Here is a 23,277-nt window from a genome sequence, read left to right as displayed (position 1 = left end):
CAAAGACAGAGCACACACAGACAGAGAGAGATATGAAAGGTGTGGGTAAACAAGAAGATGATGGACAGCAGACCAGGACAGAAGAAAAGCTGACTAAGAGATAATTGGAGCCAGGAGTGAAAAAATGGCTTAGCTATGATGAATACAACCCATATAATGTAATAATGAGCCTAAGAGTACACAGGGAACGAGTGACTGTGCTAAAAGGAACCCAGGTTACAAGAGGACTGGGTGTGGGGGAGATAAAGTTATTGAACTTGATGTTGAGTCCTCGAAGGTGCAGGTTCCCAAAGGGTTTACAATATGGTCTCCTCTACACTGAGGAGGTGAAATGAGGCTGGATGACTGCATTGCAGAACACCTACACTCTGTCTGTGCGAATGACCCTGAGCTTCCAGTTAGCTGCCACTTTACCACACCACCGTATTCCCACACCAACATTCCTGTCGCAGGTCTGCTGTAGTGTTGCAGGCAGTCTCAGTGCAAGCTCAAAGAACAACATTTCATTTTCCAACTGGGGACCCTGCAGCCTCCAGGGTTCAACATTAGGTTCAATAACTATACAGGCTGACTCCATTCTTCACTCCCAACTCACCCCCCTCCCCCATTTCGGCTTCAGTATAAGTGCCAGTCTTTCCTAGCTACTAACAATTCTGATGAAGAGTCACTGGACTTGAAACGTTAACTGTGCTTTCTTCCCACAGATGCTGCCAGACCTGTTGAGTTTCTCCAGCAGTTTCTGTTTTTGTTTCTGATTACTGGATTACTTGTCTGTTGTTGGAATTCTCATTGATGCTTTTGATACCTTCAAGATGGTCTCTCATCTTCCACCATCTACAAATCTGAAGTCTTCCAAAACTTGTATCCTGCACCAAGATCCACCAACTCATTGTTCATTGACCTATAGTACAACCAGGTTCCCCGAAGTTTTTTTTAAGTAAAATTCTGATCTTTTGTCCCTTTGTTACCTCACTGTCCCTAACTCCTACAGCCCTGCAACCTGTGGAGATCTAGGTTAAAAATCACACAACACCAGGTTATAGTCCAACAGGTTTAATTGGAAGCACACAAGCTTTCGGAGCGACGCTCCTTCAAAGCTAGTGTGCTTCTAATTAAACCTGTTGGACTATAACCTGGTGTTGTGTGATTTTTAACTTTGTACACCCCAGTCCAACACCGGCATCTCCGAATCATGTGGAGATCTCAGCATTCTTCCAGCTTTGGCTTTTTGTAAGTTTTCACTCCGCTCTTTGCCCTGCTATTAATGTCTCCAAACATTCAGTCTCTGCTTTATCTCCTAGAACTCCCTGCCTCCCCCCCACTACTCACATGAGTATTTCAGAGGACCGTAAGAAGTAAGATCATTGGGCCCTTCAAACTTACCCCTTCATTCTATAAGTGGCTGGCTGATCTGTCCCAGGCCTCAACCCCTCTTTTGTATCAGCTCCTCAAAGCCCTCAATTCCCAAAAATTTCAAACAGCTACTGACTTTTTCTTGAAATACTTTCACTGATCTAGCTCCCACAACTTTCAGGGGTAGAGAATTCTAGACATTCCCTACCCTCTGAGAGAAATTCCTTTACATCTGTTTTCCGAGTGCCCCCTTATTTCATAAACTGTGTGACCTAGTTTGAGATTCCCTCCCTGACATTTTCTCAATGACAGATGTTAGGCTAGCTGGCCTATAGTTTCCTGCTGTCTGTCTCCCTCTCTTCTTGAACAAGGGTGTCATATGAGCAGTTTTATGATCTGGAATTCTCCCAGAAACCAGTGGGTTCTGACAGATTTTGACCGATGCCTTCACCATGGTGGCAAGTTGTCAGGTTCTGGTGACTTGACTGCAGTTAGTCCCATTAGTTTATCAAATAGTTTGCCTGTTGTGAAAGAGACCATTACAAGATTTTTCCCCCATTAGCACCTTGCTTATCTGATATCTTTGGAATGTATATACTATCATTCTGTGAACATCAGTACAAAATATTGGTTAAAAAATCTGCCAATCACTGTTATCAATTCCCCAGTCACAACACCCACACCTACGTTAGCTACAAGAGCTTCTTTTTTAGAAGCTCTCACTCTTTGCTTTTATGTTTGTTCCCAAATACTTTCATAATCACTTTCTGCCGTTTTATCAGCTTTTAAGTCACTTGCCTCTGATTTTGAAAGAAATCCCAATCCTCTGGCTCACCATTAGTTTGCATCATTTTGTATGCCTGAAGTTTTGATTGGCATACTCTCCTTGATTGCCTTTGTTGATAACGAGTGGCTCATCTTTCTCATTGAATCATTCTTTTTGACTGGAATAAATTGTTAACAAGCGTTAAGAATTGTCTGATTCATGTTTGCCACTGCTCTACTACTGACATTCCCCTTAGTCTATTTTCCAAGAGACAATTCCAAGAGTGGCCAGGTTTATTCAAAGCCCGTACTTAAGTTGCCGGTGTTGGACTGGGTGGACAAAGTTAAAAATCATATGACACCAGGTTATCATCCAACAGGTTTACTTGGAAGTACAAGCTTTTAGAGTGCTGATCCTTAGTCAAGTTGAGGACATCTTCCCTTGTAATGCAGCCTTTTCTGGCCAAACTTTTAGTTTCTTCTGTTGTCTCACGTTTTGGTTCAGTTCTGGATGTAATTTTGCTCACCGAGCTGGAAGGTTCGTTGTCAGATTTTGCATCACCATACTAGCTAACTTCATCAGTGAGCCTCTGGTGAAGCACTGGTGTTAGTAATTCGCTTTCTATTTATGTGTTTAGGTTTCCTTGGGTTGGTGATGACATTTCCGATGGTGATGTCATTTCCTTTTGGTTCAGTTTTTGTTTGGTTCGAGTTCTCCTTGTGATGTTTACCCATATCCAAAACATCATTTTATTCGCGAGATGTTGGTCTTGCTCTCTTACTCTCTTTTGTTTCCCAGCTCTGCGATGCTTGTGCAGGAATCAAGTATAAGCTCTCAGATTTGAATAAGTTGGATGATGAAGGAAAAGAATGTGCCGAGAAGCTGCTGAGCATTTGGAGTGAGGATCAGCTACAGAATGCAGGCGAGAACAAGTTGCTGCAAGCAGTCTGCTTTCTCATTGCAGCGTTGGAAGGTAAGGAACCAACAAGCCAATATTCAACCTTGAATTATTTGGAATGATGCAAATGAACATCATGTTCTTAGAAAGACAAGTTGTACTGTAATGGTTATATTGCTGAACTGGAGGCATGGCCTAATACGCCGGAGAACAGGCATTCAATTTCCACCTCGCTGGCAGATTATATCCGAAAAGTAAAAATAAGAGTGCCATTGATTAGGGTGACACAGTGGCACACTAGTTAGCACTACTGTTTTGCAGCGCCAGGGACTCAAGTTTGATTCCAGCCTTGGGTGACTGTCTGTGCCTAGTTTGCATATGCTCCCTTTGTCTGTGTGGGTTTCCTCTGGGTGCTCTGGCTTCCTCCCACAGTCTAAAGATGTGCAGATCAGGTAGATTGGCCTTGGGAAATTCAGGGTGAGGGTACAATGAGTGGGATGTCCTTCAGAGGGTCAGTAGGACTGGAAGGGCTGAATGGCCTGTTTCCATACTGTAGCGGATTCTATGATTGATGTGAAATCCAATTAGTTCACACAGCCCCTTTTTGGGGAGAAAATTTGACCATTGTTATCTTTGGTCTGACTCCAGTATGATTCCCTCTGGAGTGCTCTAGTAAGAGACTTTGAGTTAGCTGTTAGAGGTCACAGAGCTGGGGATGAGCTCTGGTGGATGAAGATGGTACAAGGCAGATAAGGGTGGCAGACAATGACAGTGGATCGTCTGATAGGAGTAACTGTAAACAGCAACAACAGTGAGACACTTAGCTGTGTGAAACTATTATCAGCTCTGAAGCATGGTGTACTCACAGGACTCCAGTACGGGAATTAATGACAGCCTTGTTAATGACACCCATGCTGAGAGGATGAATTTAAACCTTTAACCCTGCCTAACTAGACAGGGCACAAGTCTGTCCCCAGCTTAAAGTCTTGAAATTTGATAGGCCCAATTTCAAGAATATTTTTCAGAAATCCACTAAAGCTCCTTGAACAGCACTTTAAAACCCCCTAGCCACTTCAAGGACAAGTGCAGCAGATATACAGGAAAACCACCACCTGCAAGTTCCCTTCCAAACCATTTACCATCCTGACTTGGAAATATATCGCCGCTCCCTCACTGTCACTGGCTCAAAGTCCTGGTATTCCCCTCCCTAATGGCATTGTGGGTCTACCTGCAGCACATGGACTGCAGCAGTTCATGAGGCAGCTCATTATGAAACTTCAAAGGGTTCAGAAAAGATTTACAAGGATGTTGCCAGGGTTGGAGATTTTGAGCTATAGGGAGGGGCTGAACAGGCTGGGGCTATTTTCTCTGGAGCGTTGGAGGCTGAGGGGTGACTTTATAGAGGTTTATAAAATCATGAGGGGCATGGATCGGGTAAATAGGCAAGCTCTTTTTCCCAGGTTAGGGGAGTCCAGAACTAGAGGGCATAGGTTTAGGGTAAGAGGGGAAAAATATAAAAAAGACCTGTGCAACCTTTTCACACAGAGGGTGGTGCGTGTATGGAATGAACTGCCAGAGGAAGTGGTGGAGTCTGGGACAATTACAACACTTAAAAGGCATCTGGATGGATATATGAGTAAGAAGAGTTTATAGGGATATGGGCAAAATGCTGGAAAATGAAACTAGATTAATTTAGGATATCTGGTCGGCATGGATGAGTTGGACTGAAGGGTCTGTTTCCATGCTGTACAGCTCTATGATTCTATAACTAGGGATGCGCTTTAAATACTGGCCCAGCCAGCGCATTCACATCCCACGAGTGAATTAAGGTCACTTTTTTGTTCTGAACCATTTTTAAATTTGTTCCTGGTATGTGGGTGGGTCAGCATTTTTGATTGACTCTACTTGCCCTTGAGAAAGTGATAGTGAGATGCTTCTTGAACCACTGCAGTCAGTTGGCATGAGGCTGTTAGGAAGAGAGTTCCATAGTTGTGCCCCAACAACAGTGAAGGAATGGCAATCTCTTTCTAATTCAGGACAGTCTGTGTTTTGGACGGGAACTTACAGGTCCTGGTGTTCCCATGTATCTACTGCCTTTGCATTTCTAGGTGGTAGAGAGCTGTGCTGTTGAAGTAGTCTTGGTGAGGTGCTGCGCTGTATCTTGTGGATGGCTCGACGGTTCAGAATCCTGAGGAAGGGTTACACCTGAAACGTTGACCTCTCCACCTCCTGGCTTGCTGCTTTCTTCTAGCCTCCTGCTTGTCTACCTCGGATTCCAGTATCTGCAGCTTCTTCTTGTCTCCGATGGTGGTAATGGCATTACTTCAGGATTTTGACAAAACTTCCTCTCAAAGTTAATGAGGAAGCACTTAAAATGCAGAAGTCATCACAATTACAGACATTTCTAAGAGGAAGTGTCAGCATTTCAGGATGCTGTTACTCTCGGACCTTTGCAAATATCTTTTTCTCTTTTTCAGATCTGCCATTAGCAACACTGCGATTACTGGTCAAGAGTTTGAAGCTGCAGATTTTACCTCAGCAACTTGGCCTGGTAAGGAGTGAGCTGAGACTGAAAAGGGGGAGATAATTTCATTTGGACTAAGGCACACCACCAAGTGCATTAAATTGGAAATACTGAACACTTAGGAATTAATAAAGGACTGACTAATTAATACATGAGAGTAAATTAAAATGGGAAATATGGATTGTTCAGGTTGAATAATAGTTGATGGATATTGTAAATAAATGGAAATGGAAGTATTGATACTAAAGCACACACTGAATTAGACTCAAACAATTACTGAACTTGGGATAAATAAAAATCATGAATGAACTCCAGTTGGAACCTAAGTATTCAGAGGTGAATTCAAAGGGAAATAAGAATAATGTAGTGAACTATTCTGGGAATAGTGAAAACCTAGGAGTGAATTAAATTAAAGACAATTCATGAGGAGGAGCGATATTTGGATAAATTAATTGCAACAATTTAGCTAAGATTTAGAGACAGGGAGAATGAATGTGCTGCACTGCCTCTGACAGCAGGGGTGTCTCTTGAGAGAAGCAGTGTGAAGTTCTGAGCTGCCGAAGTATTGAATGGAAGCATTGATGGCAGCCATTGCTGGCAGCAAGATCTGAGCTGCCTTTTGGTGTCTGGCTGTGGCTATGTTCAGTGCAAATGCAATTAAAGGCATTTGGCTGCATCCTTCAAAGCTAAAGTGCTGTCTCTGCTGGACTACCTTACATGAACGGTTCATGCTCTGAGGGCACAGATTAAAATCCCAGCTAATTGAATTAATAATTCTCGATTTGAAAGCTAATCTCAGTAATAGTGCCCATGACACCATCATGAACCCATCTATTCTGCTGTTCTTAGCTGGACGGTGTCTCTAGACTCTCAGCAAAGTAGTAGAGTCTGAAATGCAGGAAACTCCGTTGTATCAAACAACTACAAAATCTTCCCTGGAGCATCAGAAGCTGAGGGATGACTTATAAAATCATGAGGGGTGTAGATAGGGTAAATATACCAGGTCTTTTCCCTGGGGTGGAGTCGTCCAGAATTAGAGGGGAAAGATTTAAAAGGGACCTAAGGGGCAACTTTTTCACGCAGGGGGTGGTGAATGCATGGAATGAGCTGCCAGAGGAAGTGGTGGAGGCTCATAGGATAGCAACATTTAAAAGGCATCTGGATGGGTATATGAATAGGAAGAGTTTAGAGGGGTATGAGCTAAGTGCTGGGAAATAGGACTAGATTAATTTAGGATATCTGGTCAGCATGGATGAGTTGGACTGAAGGGTCTGTTTCTGTGCTGTATAGCTCTATGACTCTATAAGGGTTAAAACCAGATGGCACTGCAGGCATTGCATGGACTGCAGTGGTTCAAGGTGGCAACTCACTGTCATATTCTCAAAGGTAGTCAGGGATGGACAATGCCCACATATTGGCAAGAAAAGAAAAAAGGAACTGGGAAAGTGCAAACCTTTCATTTGCCTGTTTTTCCTTTTGTTTCTGAAGGTCACCAGTATCATCAATAAGCTGGAAGATACTCAGGTGGGCCAGACTCTGGACGTAGACACCAGAGATTTGTCGCAGGTTGCGTTTGGAATAACTGCAGAGATCCTGAATGAAATTGGAATCCAGGTGGAGGGAGAAGTTTTTCAAAAGATGAGAGAAACGAGTCTGTGTGAACTGTCCATTGCTTTGTACTGTCTGGAAGCACTGAGCAATTATCGAGAGTGAACCCAGAGAGGGATAATACATAGATTTTTGGGGTTTTTTAAACTTGTTGTAAAGCTCAAAGAAGATTCCCATGTATTTTATGAACACTCATTAATGCATGGCTTTGAAGCAATAATCTGAGCGTCTCTCACAGATTTTATCTGTATCGAGAGATCATAAATGGCCGGACACTTTTTCCATTGTTCAGAAAGATACACACTAGTAAAGCAATCCACGAAAGGCAAATAGAACCAACCAGCTGGAAAAAAATAAAAGCACATCACCAGTAAAGACTCCGAGTCTGTCCTGGGAATTATATACCAATTAAAGTTCCCTCTCCCTCATCAACTCATCAGTTTTATTCCCTTCTCTTTCTCATATGCTTTCCCCTTAAAAACACCAAAATATTCACCTCCACCACCTCCCCTGATAGCAAGTGTCTCACTCTCTGGACAAGAGAAGTTTGGATTAAATTTCCAAGACTTTTATTGGAATATAAGAATAATTTACAGTTGGTATTGCTGAAAAAAAGAAACATGAAGTGGACGTTCTTTGTCTTGCACCCATCAGGACCAATGCAAGAATGCCAAACTTCAAAGTGAGCAACAATTCTTACCGCATGGGAAAAGGGGAAAGGGTGCTGATTGGTCACCCAATGATCCCCTCTCCAAGCTTCATTGGTTCTTGGTGTCGAGGACTGCCTGTTGTTGCAGCAAAGGCCGTATGATTGGCTGGCACCTTTGGCGTTAGCAGATTATCTCCCAAAGAAGGCCACATGATGGTCAATAAATGGCTGAGGGAAAGTGGGCGAAGTGAAGGCTAACTTGCTCCTCATTTTTGTGCTTGGTGGTATTAGTGTGGAGGGTGGGAACAGGAGTTGGACTCAGAGTGAGGCCACCATGGGTGACCAAGGACCCAACCTCCCAAATAACATTCAGCCCAGAAAGTGCCTAGCTTTGCAGAGTTCCCAACAGTTGGAATACTTAGACTGTTCATTGCCCTTCAATATGGCTGAACAAGACCCTCAAGGCACCCTCTCATTGTTCACTTCTTTAGGGCAGTTGGGGCTGGTTAATAAATTCTGACCTCCCGACTGATGCTTGCAGACCCATGAATAAACAGAAACAAAGTCAGTACAAACTACAGGGCTGGAGCAAGGACCCCACACAAACAGTATGTGACAATGAACAATTATTTTTGTAAATTTACATTTGTTATTTTGTGCATTTATAAGCCTTACTGTAAATTATAACCCTTACTGTATTCACACCATGACATAAAGATAGTCTCTTTTCATTTTATGATTTTGAAAATCCCATTATGGAATGTGATAATTACCTTTTTTTAAAAGCATAAGACAAGGATGTGAAAAATATTTCTGAACTTAGCAAAAAAAAATTACCTGACACCCATTGTAAATGCAATGTACCAGGGTGCTTGTTCCATCAGGATATGGGGGGGCGGCAAGAGGAAGATTCGACTGGTAACATGTTGCTGATCGGTCTGTGGAATAGTGATCGAATGTTGATGACAAAGGCCTTCTACTTGCCAACAACAACATGATTTGCTCTCAGGTGGCTGAACACCTTGTGGGTGTGAATGTTTGGTCAGCAGCAATTGGACCTCCGGAAAGGAGAGTACTGTTCTTCCCCCGTGGCAAAATATGAAGTATGAAGAAAGGCAGGTTATTTCCCATCATCAGTTGCTTTATGCTGTGGCTTTTAACCAAGAAAAAAATCAGAGACTTAATAATTTGTGAACCAATTGCTCTGTGCCTTCTACAGCAAGTGGAAGTATCTGGAGAAGGAAGATTGAGGAACAGCAGGATCTGACAAGCCAAAACGATCATCTCAGTGAAGCCTGGGGATGGGGACCATTGAATGGCCTTCCCAATTTTATCCTCTAATGGTTTTATTTGTATATGTATCTTCCTGTATCTGTCTGTAGGTGAGCGTAGGGGAGCGAGTTAAATGTTGACAATTCATCAATGTTTACCCGTTCAGTTTATTTATGATTAGATTATCTTAGATTAGATTAGATTCCCTAGTGTGGAAACAGGCCCTTCGGCCCAACCAGTCCACACCGACCCTCCGAAGAGTAACCCACCCAGACCCATTTCCCCCTTACTAATGCCCCCAATACTCTGGGCAATTTAACATGGCCAATTCACCTAACCTGCACATCTTTGGACTGTGGGAGGAAACCCCATAATAACCCTTCTAAAGTACAGAAACCTGGTTCATGCTTCCTGTCAAGCTAAATTTCAAAGACAGGCAAACGGAGGAATTCGGAAAGCGTGCCGTAGACCCATATGATTCTGACTTCTGGGACGATTTATTTCCAGCGTGTTCCCCCAGTGAGTCGTAAAAATCACCAAATTTCACAAGGGCGCCAAGAATTGAAAAAGGAAGCATTTGCATCATGAGCAATTGTTGTAAATTGATGGAGAGAAAGTGATAAAAGTAACTATTTCATATAAAGAACTGAGAACAAATGAGCCTCAGTGGAGTAAAGGGCAGGAATTTCTACTTGGCTGTGAGGTGGTGGGACTAGTGAGAAAAATAGACGTATTGAGTGGCACGCATGACTTATTCGCTTCATTTCTGATGAAGAGCTTATGTTGGGAAACATCGATTCTCCTGCTCCTCAGATGCTACCTGACCAACTGTGCTTTTCCAGCACCACACTCTTCGACACTTAAGTCTAATTTTATGGAGTGTTTCCCACGACAGGCAACAATATGGAGAGGCCAACAGCTTAAAGGTAAAGACAGGCAAACTCCATATTGAAGGCAAAAATAAAATACTGCACATGTAGCAATATGGAGTAAATCTAGCATGTACCCGAAGTACCCACGAGGCAGGAAGGAAGTGGTGCAATTTAAGGTCCTTAAATGACTATTAATTGACCACTTAAAGAGTTTTGATCACTGGCAAATCAAGAAAGCCATCAACAGATCTTCTTGCCCAGCATTTAAACCGAGGTGGTGAGAAGGGGTTGACTATCTCTCCAGGACAGATAGCAGCAAGGAGGGGAAATAATTGGCCCTATCTCCAGTGATGGGAACATTCTCCCCATCTAATGCCAATCCCCTGTTTCCCTGAAAGGACAGTAGGTCATTCTCCTAGAACCACTGGAGTTATTTTCTGATGATGTTGTTCCCTTGGTTTGGATGAGTGTTCCCGAGTTCTGGCCGGCGGCAATAAAGTACTGAGGATCTACCCTGCACAAAACCATGTTGCCTATCACTGATAAGCCACTTCCTTTCCAAATATAAATAAATTTTATCCCTCAGTACCTTGTCCAGCAACTTTCCCACTACTGAAGTCAGGCTTACTGGTCTGTAGTTACCTGGAATATCCATACCACCTTTCTTGTACAGGGGGACAACATGAGTAACCCTTCTGTCCTCCGGCACCTCACCTGTGTTTAAGGATACTCAGGCTCCAGCTATTTCTTTTCTCTCCTCCCTCAGCAGCCTGGGATAGATCCCATCCGGTCCTGGGGATTTGTCCATCTTAATATCCTTTAGCCTACCCAACACATCTTCCCTCCTTTTGTCAACATGATCTAGAGTAAACAAATTTCTATCTCTAATCTCAGCATTCATAACCTCCTGTTCCTCAGTGAACACTGATGCAAAGTGATCATTGAAAATCTCACCCATTTTCTCAGGTTCAACACACAACCTTCCTTCCTTATCCTTTACTGGACCAACCCTTTCTCTGGTTATCTTCTTGCTTCTTACATAAGAATGAAAGGCCTTGGGATTTGCCCTAATTCTGCCCCTAAGAATGTCTGGTAAAGGTAGAAACATAGAAAGTAGGAGCAGGAATAGGCTATTCAACCATTTGTGCCTGCTCTGCGATTCAATATGATCCTGGCTGATCATCCAATTCAGTTCGCTGTTCCTATTCTCATCCCTTTAGCTCTAAAGAAGCCCTGGTGGATATGAACAGGCTGGCTGGTAGTAGAAAGTATAATCTACAGAGATTGTAGCATTATAAAATGAAATTGGATAACTATTTGAAAAGGAGGAAAAGAAAATGGACTTGAAGTTAGCTCTAAATGGACAATTAGCAGTGGAACAATGGAGCAAATGATCTTTTTTTGGACTTTAACTTCCATCAAACGTCCTAATGACACAGCAAATACATACAAGAAGATTTCCACTGGTACCTTTAGAAAAACAAGACAGTTCCTCAAAGAACCCAATTCAGAATCCATTACAATTCCCAATATTATTTACAACTTTGTTTCACATTCAGATCGTTCTTAGCCTCACATTCCTTTCGCTGAAGAATAACTTGAAACATTAGCCAAATCTCTAAAAAAATTGTTTATTCTCTTATGCATAATTTCAGTCTGATCTGTAAGTGCTTTCTTTACAAGTAGACAATAGAGATAATTCGATGAACACTACATATCTACACCCCGTAAACTCAAAATAAATCCAAATGAGAAAAGGCATTCTTTGTATAAAATTGAAAAAATTGTAAAAATTATTTTCTAAATGCAACATTGAAATTAAAAACTGATAAAAAATAATCAATCCATCTTATAGTACAACGAAATTCTACAGCAAATCAAATATGGATACAACTCTAAACATGTACAATGCTGGGTGTCAGACTGACGTGCAAATCTTCTCCTCCAATGGTGCATCCTCATAATGCTCCACCTGTTGGTCGGACATGGTGTTGCAGTTGTGAATTCCCAGATTAAAGGAGCAAAACAGCAGTGTCCAAACACACATGGAGGCAAAAGAGGGAATTTTAAAAAAAGTGTGGTGTGTCCCTCCCTAGGAATCTTCAGGTTGTTCTTGCATCTTTCTTCCTGGTTCAGGGTGCCATCAACATAGAGTGAGGAGATAGTGTTCTGTCATCTGAAGTAGGCAATGAAGTGGGAGGTTTTATAAATGGAGGCACGGCTAATAAATATTTAAAACTAGGGGGTGGGGTGAAGGTGGGTAGTGTTATTACCAGTTGCTGGTTTCACATCAGGTATGATGAAATTGGCACACACGAGAGCCAGTTCAAAATTCATGCCACTTACTCCTTGCCAACAGAGGGAGCCAATGTCCTGGGTCTCTATCTATTACAGTGGTATAAATACTGAAGGCGTTTGACTTAGATCTTCAGTTAAAGTGAATCATACGGGACACAAGCAGGAATGAGGATATTCCTGAAAAAGGCCCATACACAACACTCCCACTCCCTCTCCACTTACCCATCCTGTGTTAGTTAAAAGTGAACATTCTTTGAACATGCAAGTCCACGGTTTCGTTAAACGGAACATGTCAAAGGATAATAGTCTTAGACAGTTGCAGGCATTTAGTGCTCCCTGCTTGAAGGTCCTACATCAGTGCACATAATTCTTGTAAGAACACTGGGCACACACCACGAATGTCCCTGGGCTGTAGCAGTCCAGTCCATTATACTGAACATGTCTGGAATAGGTCTAAAGCCAGTCCCCGAGGGCACATTAGCTCATGGTCGGCGCAGCATCTCTTTTTGTAAGTCGGTGGCTCTACACAGTTACACACAGAGTTCAATCCAGCAGTGGCACAGCCACATACACTTCCAATGCCATCAGTGAGCATTGCAGAACACCCCGTGGTTACGGGTCCTTGGGCTCCAGTCGGTAAGACAGGTCGTAAAGTAACTGCTGATTGTCAATCACGTGGAGCTGGCGGACGTACGCCTTAATCTCAATGTGGTTCGCGGCCATTTCGGATTCCAGTTCTATTTGAAACCAAAAGAAAAGCATTAATGTGAGTATTTTCAACACCAAATGGCTCGGTGACCGTCACGGCTTATCTGGCTGCGCTCCTGCCTCAGTCAGGTTGTGGTTTCAATTCCCACTTCAAGAACCCGGAGCACAATATCTAGCCCAACACTCCCAGTGCTGTACAGAGGGAGGCGCTGCACTGTTGCAGATGTCATTTTTCACTTAAAATATTAAACTGAGGAACTGTCTGCCCTTTCAACTGGATTTAAACAGTTGCATTGTCAACATTTTTTGACTACTTTTTACGGTTAAATTTATGGGGTCAACTATTACATGGATACTACTTTTGAGGCACTGAAATTCATGCTGTATCATTAGCAGAAGTCCAATTGATCTCTAAATGAATGAGAGGAAAACAAATTACGGATAATTCTGGAAATCCGGTGTGGAATACTACTACAGCCAGCGGACTGGAAGACTGGGCGCAGGGCGGAACAACCGGCAGACTGGAAAGTTGGACTGGGACGTGACGGCCGGCGCACAGACTCAATAAACATCGATCTGTTGTCTGTGAAGAACTAGGGTTGACTTTTATTTGAAGTATATGGAAAATCCCAGCATATTTGGTCAAACATAGGGGGTCAACGTTTCCATGAAATCGACTATTACTCGAGTATATACGATATATATCAAAGAGCAGCAGTGTCCTAATCAACATTTATATCCTGCAGTCAACATCACTAAAAACACAGATTATCTGATCACCATTGCTACATGTTATGATCATGTTCAACAGAACAACAGGGATACCTAGTGTGGATTTACTGCCCCCAATCCTTATGGATCTTAGGCTTCCTTCCGCAGTTAGTATTAAACTATGAAAACTTCAGCAGAAGAGAAGCTCAGTCTTATTAAACAGAATAGATGTAAACCATTTTATAACATTTAATGGTTAATCACTTTACATTTGACTTACATGACAGGGTTTGAGAGACCTCAGGCAAGGCTTAAGAGTAAAAATACATTGTTATTTGTGACATAGAGTTTAACACTGAACTTGAACTAATTGAAACAAACAGAATACCGAATGGCCTGGACAGAGTAGATGTTGGGAAGATGTGTCCGTTAGTAAGACAGGCTGGGACCTGAGGGCAAAGCCTTAAAATAAAGGGAAGATGTTGTGGTTCTGTTCGCCGAGCTGGGAATTTGTGTTGCAGACGTTTCGTCCCCTGTCTAGGTGACATCCTCTGACAATGGAATGAGGACATGCCACAACCCAAAGGACTAGCCACGTTACCATACATCAAGAACATTTCTGAACTGACAGCCAGACTACTACGACCACTAGGACTCATAACAGTAAACAAACCAACAGCCACTCTCAGACAACAACTCACCAGGACAAAGGACCCGATACCCAGCATGAGCAAAACCAACGTAGTGTACAAAATCCCATGCAAGGACTGCACAAAACGCTACATAGGACAATCAGGAAGACAGCTAACGATCCGCATCCATGAACACCAACTAGCCACGAAACGACATGACCAGCTATCCTTAGTAGCCACACACGCAGGTGACAAGCAACATGAATTCGACTGGGACAACACTACTATTATAGGACAAGCCAAACAGAGAACAGCCAGGGAGTTCCTAGAGGCATGGCACTCATCCACAGATTCTACCAACAAACACATTGATCTGGACCCAATATACTGGCCCCTGCAGCGGGCAGCTGGAATTGCCAACCAGAAGCGGCAGAGACAAATCACTATAAATGCCGGAGGAAACAACACAGAAGTGCTTCACCTAGACAGGGGACGAAGCGTCTGCAACACAAATTCCCAGCTCGGCGAACAGAACCCAACAACGAGCACCCGAGCTACAAATCTTCTCACAAACTTTGATAAAGGGAAGACCTTTAGGAACGGAGAGAAGGAGAAACTTCTTCAGCCAGAGAGTGGTGAATCTGTGGACTTCATTGCCACAGAAGGCTGTGGAGACCAGGTCATTGGGTATATTTAAGACGGAGATAGATAGGTTTTTGAGAATCAAGAGTATCAAGGGTTACGGGGAGAATGGGGTTGAGAAACGTATCAGCCATGATTGAATGGTGGAGCAGACTCAATGGGCTGAATGGCTTAATTTCTGCTCCTATGTATTTTGGTCTCCTGTCACTCCAACGTCCTTCAGAACTTAGCCTCTCTTATTCAGGTAACAGCTGGAATTGGAGTGAGACAACAGCCATCACCTTCAGCAGTGGCGTATTTGTCACATCATCTCCAATATTACAGATCTATTGACTTTTCAGGTTCTTGTAAGTGGAAAGTATAGGTGATCTGATTAGTAAGTTTGTGGATGACACCAAAATTGGAGGAGTTATGCACAGTGAGGAGGATTGTCAAAGGATATAGTGGGATACAGACAGATTCCAGATTTGGGCAAAGAAACGGCAGATGGAGTTTAATCCGGACAAATGCAAGGTGATGCATTTTGGAAGATCAAATTCAGGCGTGAATTGTATAATAAATGACAAAAACCCTTAGGAAAACTAACATACACAGGGATCTAGATGTACGAGTCAACAGATGCCTGAAAGTGGCAACACAGGTGGATACTGTGGTCAAGAAGGCATACAGCTCGCTTGCCCTCATTGGCCGAGTCTTTGAATGTAAACGCTGGCAAGTTATATCGCAGTCGTATAAAACTTTAGTGAGACCATCTTTGGAGTATTGTATGCAGTTCGAGTTACCACACTACCAGAAGGACGTCGATGTTTTTGAGAGGGTGCAGAAGTGGTTTACCAGGATGTTGCCTGATCTGGAGGTTCTTAGATATGAGGAGAGGTTGGATAAACTCAGATCATTTTCACTGGAAAGACAGAGGCTGAGGGGGCAACCTGATAGAGGTCTACACCATTATAGATAGGGTGGGTAGTCAGAGGCTTTTTCACAGGGTGGAAAGTTCATCTACAATTCAGCACAGGTTCAAGGTGAGAGGGGGAAAGTCTAAGGGAGAAATGAGAGAAAAATCTTTCACACACAGGGTGAGGGGCGCCTGGAACACACTGCCAGTGGAGATGGTGGTAGCAGGCGCATTAGCAATGTCTAAGGTGTATCTTGACAGACACATGAACGGGAGGTAAACAGAGGGAGAGAAACCATGCCATGGCAATAAGTAGGGGTTTAAATAAGGATTAGGAATTGGCACATTTCAGTGGGCCAAAAGGCCTCTTCCTGTGCTGTATTGTACTGTTTACTTTTCCAAGATTACTTCCTGATAAATCACTGTTGCTGGAGTTCTGGAGTTCATGACTCCTCACATACTGAAGCAGTCTGTGATTGAATGCAACAAAATCTGGGCAATATCCAGGTTTGGGCTGACAAGTGACAATGCCACACAAATGCCAAGCAGTGACGTTCTCCAGTAAGAGAGAATCTAATCATAACGCCTTGAGACTCAATGTTGTTACCATCACTGAATTCCCCACTTTCAACATCCTGGGGTTACCACTGATCAGAAACTCAACTGGACTAGCTATATAAATAAGGTAAAAACAATGACTGCAGATGCTGGAAACCAGATTCTGGATCAATGGTGCTGGAAGAGCACAGCAGTTCAGGCAGCATCGAGGAGCTTCAGCAAAATCGACGTTTCGGGCAAAAGCCCTTCATCAGGAATAAAGGCAGAGAGCTTGAAGCGTGGAGAGGTAAGCTAGGGGAGGGTGGGGGTGGGGACCTGGGAGTTGCAGTGGGAGATACAATAGCTGCAAGAGCAGGTCAGAAGCTGGGAATACTGTGGTGAGTAACTCACCTCCTGACTCTCTTAAATCCTGATCTGGGGTGCTGGTGTTGGATAGGGGTGGACAAAGTTAAAAAAAAATCACACAACACCAGGTTATAGTCCAATATGTTTACTTGGAAGCACAAGCTTTCTGAGCGCTACTCCTTCATCAGCTAGCTAGTGGAGCAGGATTATAGGATACAGAATTTATCGTAAAAGATCATAGTGTCATACACTGATGTGATATATTGAACAAACCTAGATTGCTGTTAAGTCTTTGATCTTTTAGAATGCTTTGCAAGTTTTGATTCATTAATATGTAAATCCCAGAACTTCCCTACTTTGGAAGTAGAACCAGTCTGACTCAAGGATGGAATACAGACAGACTCTAACCTCACACCTTTAATGCATTGTCTGAGCTGAGATGTCACTTTTTTTTCCAGAAAATCTTATGTTAACTCGGGAATGTAAAAGAAGTTCTGGGATTTACATGTTAATGAATCGAAATCTGCAACGTATTCTAAAAGATGAAAGACATAACAGCAAGCTAGGTTTGTCCAATATATCGTATCAGTTGTGTGACACTGTGATCTTTTGCTATAAACTCTGTATTTTATGATCCTGCCCCACTAGCCACTGATAAAGGAGCAGTACTCCGAAAGCTAGTGCTTCCAAATAAATCTGTTAGACTATAACCTGGTGTTACGTGATTTTTAACTCTTAAACCCAGTTCACCATCTAAAGTCGCAAGTCAGTAGAGTGATGGAATACTCCCCACTTGTCCTAATAAGTGCCGTTCCATCAACAATTAAGAAGCTGGACACCATCCAGAACATAACAGCCTGCTTCATTGGCACCACATCCAGAAGCATCCATTCCTTCCACCACTGACGCTCAGTAGCAGCAGTGTGTACTTAGAAACAAGATGCACTGCAGAAATTCACCAAAGATCCTTAGACAGCCCCTTTCCAAACCGACGACAACATCCATCTAGAAGGACAAGGGCAGCAGATACATGGGAACACAACCACTTTCAAGTTCCCCTCCAAGCCACTCACCATCCTGACTTGAGTTGAGAGTGTGGTGCTGGAAAAGCACAGCAGGTCAGGCAGCACCCGAGGAGCAGGAGAATCGGCTTTTCAGGCATAAGCCTGTCATCTGGAATTCCTGATGAAGGACTTATGCCTGAAACGTAGATTCTCCTGCTCCTCGGATGCTGCCTGACCTGCTGTGCTTTTCCAGCACCACACTCTCAACTCTGATTTCCAGCATCTGCAATCCTCACTTTCTCCTACCATCCTAACTTGGAAATATATCACCATTCCTTCACTATTTCTGGGTTAAAATCCTGGGATTCCCTCCCTCAGGGCATTGTGGGTCAACCTACAGCACATGGACTCCAGTGGTTTAAGAAGGCAGCTCACCACCACTTTCTCAAGGAACAACTAGGATAGGCAATAAATGCTGGGCCAGTCAGTGACGCCTATATCCCATAACAGTGAATTTTAAAAATATGTGATTGAGCTTTGCACTAATCTCTTTCAAAATGCTGGATTGTTACCATCATGGGGATATGGTACTATGGTGGTTATAACACTGGTCTAGAAACTTCAGTTTCTTGTGTCAAAGCTCACTGCACGAGTGGAGAAATCTAGTCACTTGTGAGCTGCTGCCAGATTAAATGGTTCTTGTAGCTACTGTATTTATATAGCCAGTCCAGTTGAGTTTCTGGTCAATGGTGTCCCCAGGCTGTTGACCGTGGGGGATTCATTGTCAGTAACAACTTTGAATCTCAAGCCATTATGGTTAAATTGCTATATGGTTGCAAACACTCAATTTGGAGCACTAATGACTTCCAGGAAAGGGAAGTTGCCACCTCTATCGGGTTGAATTTGCTCTCACCTTGAGTATTTGTGATCTATTCAGTCACTACTGCCTTTTCAGCTCAGAATGGCCTTAGCGGCATAAACCATACCCTGAAAATGAGGAGTTCTCTGAGAAAGCAGCCCCTTATCTTAACGTCAAGCATACTAACCTGCATCTGGCCCTGGACAAATCTTAGTCACCCCAACAGAAAGAGATGACCCACTGGCAGAATTATTTACTTTGAACAAATCTAATGAATGACTTCACATCGCTAGCCCTAAGGATGACATCTATTGTTTCTGCTCAAGTTAACAATCATGTGATATTGCAAAAGCAGTTTCCTTAGTTCTCTCCATTAACTTACCGAGAGGGGTACTTCGATATTTCCTCATGGTCCGCACCGCATTGGCCACCATATGCTGTAAGAGAGGAGGAGATGGTTGACTAATGAAGACGATTTTGCAGTGTACCAAGAAACAAGACCCAGTTCTCACACCGAGTTACACTTCAATTACAGTATTCTTGTACATAACGGGTTTCCAGTGCCTTACCAGACTGTATCCTTTTGTATTTCTATGAAGTGTCCTGGAATGATTAGCCATATTAAAGGTGTCATAAAAACGGATATTGGTGTTGTAAGCGAATTTAGGCTTAGTAGCCCACCCGTTACTCATCTGATGCTCTGCTGCTCTGAATTGCCACCACAGTAGCCCGGCCAACCTCTCACCCTCAGCTGGGGGCCTGTTAGCTCAGTTGGTTGGGTGTCTGGTTTGAGATACAAAGTAACATCAACAGTGCAGGTTCAATTCCTGCACTGACTGAGGTCACTATGAAGGTCCCACCTTCTCACCCTGAGGTGTGGTGACTCTCAGGTTAAACCACCACTAGTCGTCTCTCTCTCTATCTAATGAGAGGGCAGCGCTCTGGGATTATGGTAACTTTCATCATCCGCCACACCCAGGTACTCTCTTCTTCAAAAGGCAGTGGAAGCAGAATCATTGAATAATTTGAAGGCAGAGGTAGAGAGATTATTGCGAAGTCAATGGGTGAAAGGTTTCTAGGGGTAGGCAGGAATGCGGAGCCAACAGGTCAGCTGTGATCTTATTGAATAGTGGAGCAGATTTGAGGGGCTGAATGGTCTTCCAACTAAGGTTGGAAAGCGATTAAAGAAACACACAGTCCGCAAAATCATAGGGAAATTTCTGCCGCAAGTTTGCATTATTGCGGCACCACAGCTCACCAGAAATGCTAATAGTCCACAAATGTCACAATTTACACAGCACAGTGAATCTGCCATTTGACAGCAGTGTAATAAAGTTTATAAGTCATACACAATTCACTTGCAGCATGATCATCACAATGTGACACTTGGATGCAGTTTTAAGACACAGCATAGCTCCCTGAAAAACACAAACATGACGACTAGCAGTTGGTTACTGTTCTCATGACTTTCAAGTAGTTTCAGCTGCCTCAATGGTGTCATCCATTTTGCTCAGTAAATATAATTGTAAGATTCAGATATTTCAATGTTAGAAGGAGCTGGGTTGCAGTTTTCTGAAACATTCTGCCTAGTGATATTGTGGGACATCATTCAAGGTTATGATTCTTTTGGATACAGGATGGTGCAGTGTGCTGGAGCACTGTCCCTTTGTATAAAGGATGGTGCAGTGTGCTGGAACACTGTCCCTTTGTATACAGGATGGTGCAATGTGCTGGAGCACTGTCCCTTTGTATACAGGATGGTGAGGTGTGCTGGAACACTATCCCTTTGTATAAAGGATGGTGAGGTATGCTGGAACACTGTCCCTTTGTATAAAGGATGGTGCAATGTGCTGGAACACTGTCCCTTTGTATAAAGGATGGTGCAGTGCGCTGGAACACTGTCCCTTTGTATACAGGATGGTGCAATGTGCTGGAACCCTGTCCCTTTGTATAAAGTATGGTGAGGTGTGCTGGAACACTATCCCTTTGTATAAAGGATGGTGAGGTGTGCTGGAACACTGTCCCTTTGTATAAAGGATGGTGCAGTGTGCTGGAACACTGTCCCTTTGTATAAAGGATGGTGCAGTGTGCTGGAACACTGTCCCTTTGTATAAAGGATGGTGAGGTGTGCTGGAACCCTGTCCCTTTGTATAAAAGATGGTGAGGTGTGCTGGAACACTGTCCCTTTGTATAAAAGATGGTGAGGTGTGCTGGAACACTGTCCCTTTGTATAAAGTATGGTACTGTGTGCTGGAAGACTGTCCCTTTGTATAAAGGATTGTGCAGTGTACTGGAACATTATTCCTTTGTATAAAGGATGGTGCGGTGTGCTGGAACACTGTCCCTTTGTGTACAGGATGGTGCTGTGTGCTGGAACACTGTCCCTTTGTATACAGGATGGTGCAGTGTGCTGGAACACTGTCCCTTTGTGTACAGGATGGTGCAATGTGCTGGAACACTGTCCCTTTGTATACAGGATAGTCCGGTGTGCTGGAACACTATCCCTTTGTATAAAGAATGGTGCAGTGTGCTGGAACACTGTTCCTTTGTATAACAGATGGTGCAGTGTGCTGGAACATTGTCCCTTTGTATAAAGGATGGTGCAGTGTGCTGGAACACTGTCCCTTTGTATACAGGATGGTGCTGTGTGCTGGAACACTGTCCCTTTGTATACAGGATGGTGCTGTGTGCTGGAACACTGTCCCTTTGAATAAGGATGGTGCGGTGTACTGGAACACTATCCCTTTATATAACCGATGGTGCAGTGTGCTGGAACATTGTCCCTTTGTATAAAGGATGGTGCACTGTGCTGGAACACTGTCCCTTTGTATACAGGATGATGCAATGTGCTCGAACACTGTCCCTTTGTATAAAGGATGGTGTAGTGTGCTGGAATACTGTCCCTTTGTTTACAGGATGGTGCAGTGTGCTGGAACACTGTCCCTTTGTATACAGGATGGTGCAGTGTGCTGGAACGCTGTCCCCTTGTATACAGGATGGTGCAGTGTGCTGGAACACTGTCCCTTTGTATACAGGATAGTGCGGTGTGCTGGAACACTGTCCCTTTGTATACAGGATGGTGCAATGTGCTGGAACACTGTCCCTTTGTATACAGGATAGTGCGGTGTGCTGGAACACTGTCCCTTTGTATACAGGATGGTGCAGTGTGCTGGAACGCTGTCCCCTTGTATACAGGATGGTGCAGTGTGCTGGAACACTGTCCCTTTGTATACAGGATAGTGCGGTGTGCTGGAACACTGTCCCTTTGTATACAGGATGGTGCAGTGTGCTGGAACACTGTCCCTTTGTATAAATGATGGTGCAGATTGCTGGAACACTGTCCCTTTGTATAAGGGATTGAACAGTGTGCTGGAACACTGTCCCTTTGTATACAGGATGGTGCAGTGTGCTGGAACACTGTCCCTTTGTATAAAGAATGGTGCAGTGTGCTGGAACACTGTCCCTTTGTATACAGGATGGTGCAGTGTGCTGGAACACTGTCCCTTTGTACACAGGATGGTGCAGTGTGCTGGAACACTGTCCCTTTGTATACAGGATGGTGCAGTGTGCTGGAACACTGTGCCTTTGTATACAGGATGGTGCAGTGTGCTGGAACACTATCCCTTTGTATACAGGATGGTGCAGTGTGCTGGAGCACTGTCCCTTTGTATAAGGGATGGTGCAGTGTGCTGGAACACTGTCCCGTTGTATAAAGGATGGTGCATTGTGCCGGAACACTGTCCCTTTGTGTAAAGGATTGTTTGGTGTGATCCAGTTTGAATTTTGTTCTCTAGATTTACTATCATGCGTGCTAGAACATACAAAGCGATACTCACCATCTTCTCAAAGTTCACCAGTTGATTCAAGAATGTTTTGTTGCCCTCATGTATGAATGTCATATCTGTAAAGGTCACCAAAAATGTATGTGTAAATTATGCAGTAATGATAACTACCTGAAAACAAGGTGTTGATTAATTCAGAAGTTCTACAAATCTTCCCCAGGCAGAGAAAAATTCAACACATGGCTTTTCAATCAATCTATAACCTGATATCATTTCTCACAATGCCCTTTCCCACAGCCTCTTTTCCTCTCATTGTTCTCTGTGCTTTCTATAAAGAGCTCCCTGTGTACTTTTTATTTCTACCCATACAGACAAATGTGCAAGTGTTCCTCAATCATTGGAAGTTATGCTAATCTGCCTGGCTCTATGAATTTCTGGTAAACATTGACCCTTGAGACCTTGAGGTTTAAAACCATTGAGTTGTCCCTGTACTAGGAAACACAGTAGAAGCACTCATTGAGAACCTTTATACATGCTCAAGCCACTGTTGAAGGGATATCTGGCTGCTTCGATCATTTGACTGCTGAATGATGTCTTGCCATTGAGAGTTTCCCTGCTCCCACTGGCAAAGGAACAGAATTAGTTCCGTAATCAATGGCCACCTCTTGGCTCCTTTCCATTTCTTACACATTTTTAAACGTAGTATTCACAGGATTTACCACCCAGACCTAATTGCCCTTTGAGAAGATGTGCAGTGCAGCGACACACACACACACACAATGCCTTTAGGGAGGGAATTCCAGGATTTAGGCCCAGCAACAGTGAAGGGGAGTGCGACCAATTAGATGGTTCTTTGAAAGGGCCATCAAAATCAAAGTGGGCTGAATGGACACGGTCACTG

The 23,277-nt window shown here is 43.4% G+C and overlaps 2 protein-coding genes across 5 annotated transcripts in view; one reads left to right on the top strand and one right to left on the bottom strand.

The window, feature by feature from the left end:
* Window positions 1–8,534, top strand: part of LOC122539816 (gasdermin-A-like) — a 70,524-nt gene extending 61,990 nt beyond the window's left edge. For all 3 annotated transcript variants that reach the window (XM_043674884.1, XM_043674882.1, XM_043674883.1), the window contains exons 8-10: window positions 2,918–3,092; window positions 5,495–5,568; window positions 7,030–8,534. In XM_043674884.1, the coding sequence (XP_043530819.1) occupies window positions 2,918–3,092; window positions 5,495–5,568; window positions 7,030–7,254 (474 nt within the window). In that variant the 3' untranslated portion in view covers window positions 7,255–8,534. The remainder of the gene's footprint in view (window positions 1–2,917; window positions 3,093–5,494; window positions 5,569–7,029) is intronic.
* Window positions 8,535–11,559: 3,025 nt separating this feature from the next.
* Window positions 11,560–23,277, bottom strand: part of rapgefl1 (Rap guanine nucleotide exchange factor (GEF)-like 1) — a 107,460-nt gene continuing 95,742 nt past the window's right edge. For both annotated transcript variants that reach the window (XM_043674880.1, XM_043674881.1), the window contains 3 exons: window positions 22,431–22,495; window positions 18,977–19,031; window positions 11,560–12,977 (listed from right to left, as the gene is read on the bottom strand). In XM_043674880.1, coding sequence (XP_043530815.1) covers window positions 12,853–12,977; window positions 18,977–19,031; window positions 22,431–22,495 — 245 coding nt within the window. In that variant the 3' untranslated portion in view covers window positions 11,560–12,852. The remainder of the gene's footprint in view (window positions 12,978–18,976; window positions 19,032–22,430; window positions 22,496–23,277) is intronic.

Source organism: Chiloscyllium plagiosum, chromosome 33 (genome assembly GCF_004010195.1).
Source record: "Chiloscyllium plagiosum isolate BGI_BamShark_2017 chromosome 33, ASM401019v2, whole genome shotgun sequence".
In the NCBI taxonomy this organism is placed as follows: Eukaryota; Metazoa; Chordata; class Chondrichthyes; order Orectolobiformes; family Hemiscylliidae; genus Chiloscyllium; species Chiloscyllium plagiosum.
The sequence above is the reverse complement of the archived record's forward strand: the minus strand, read 5'-3'. Positions and strand labels throughout refer to the sequence as shown.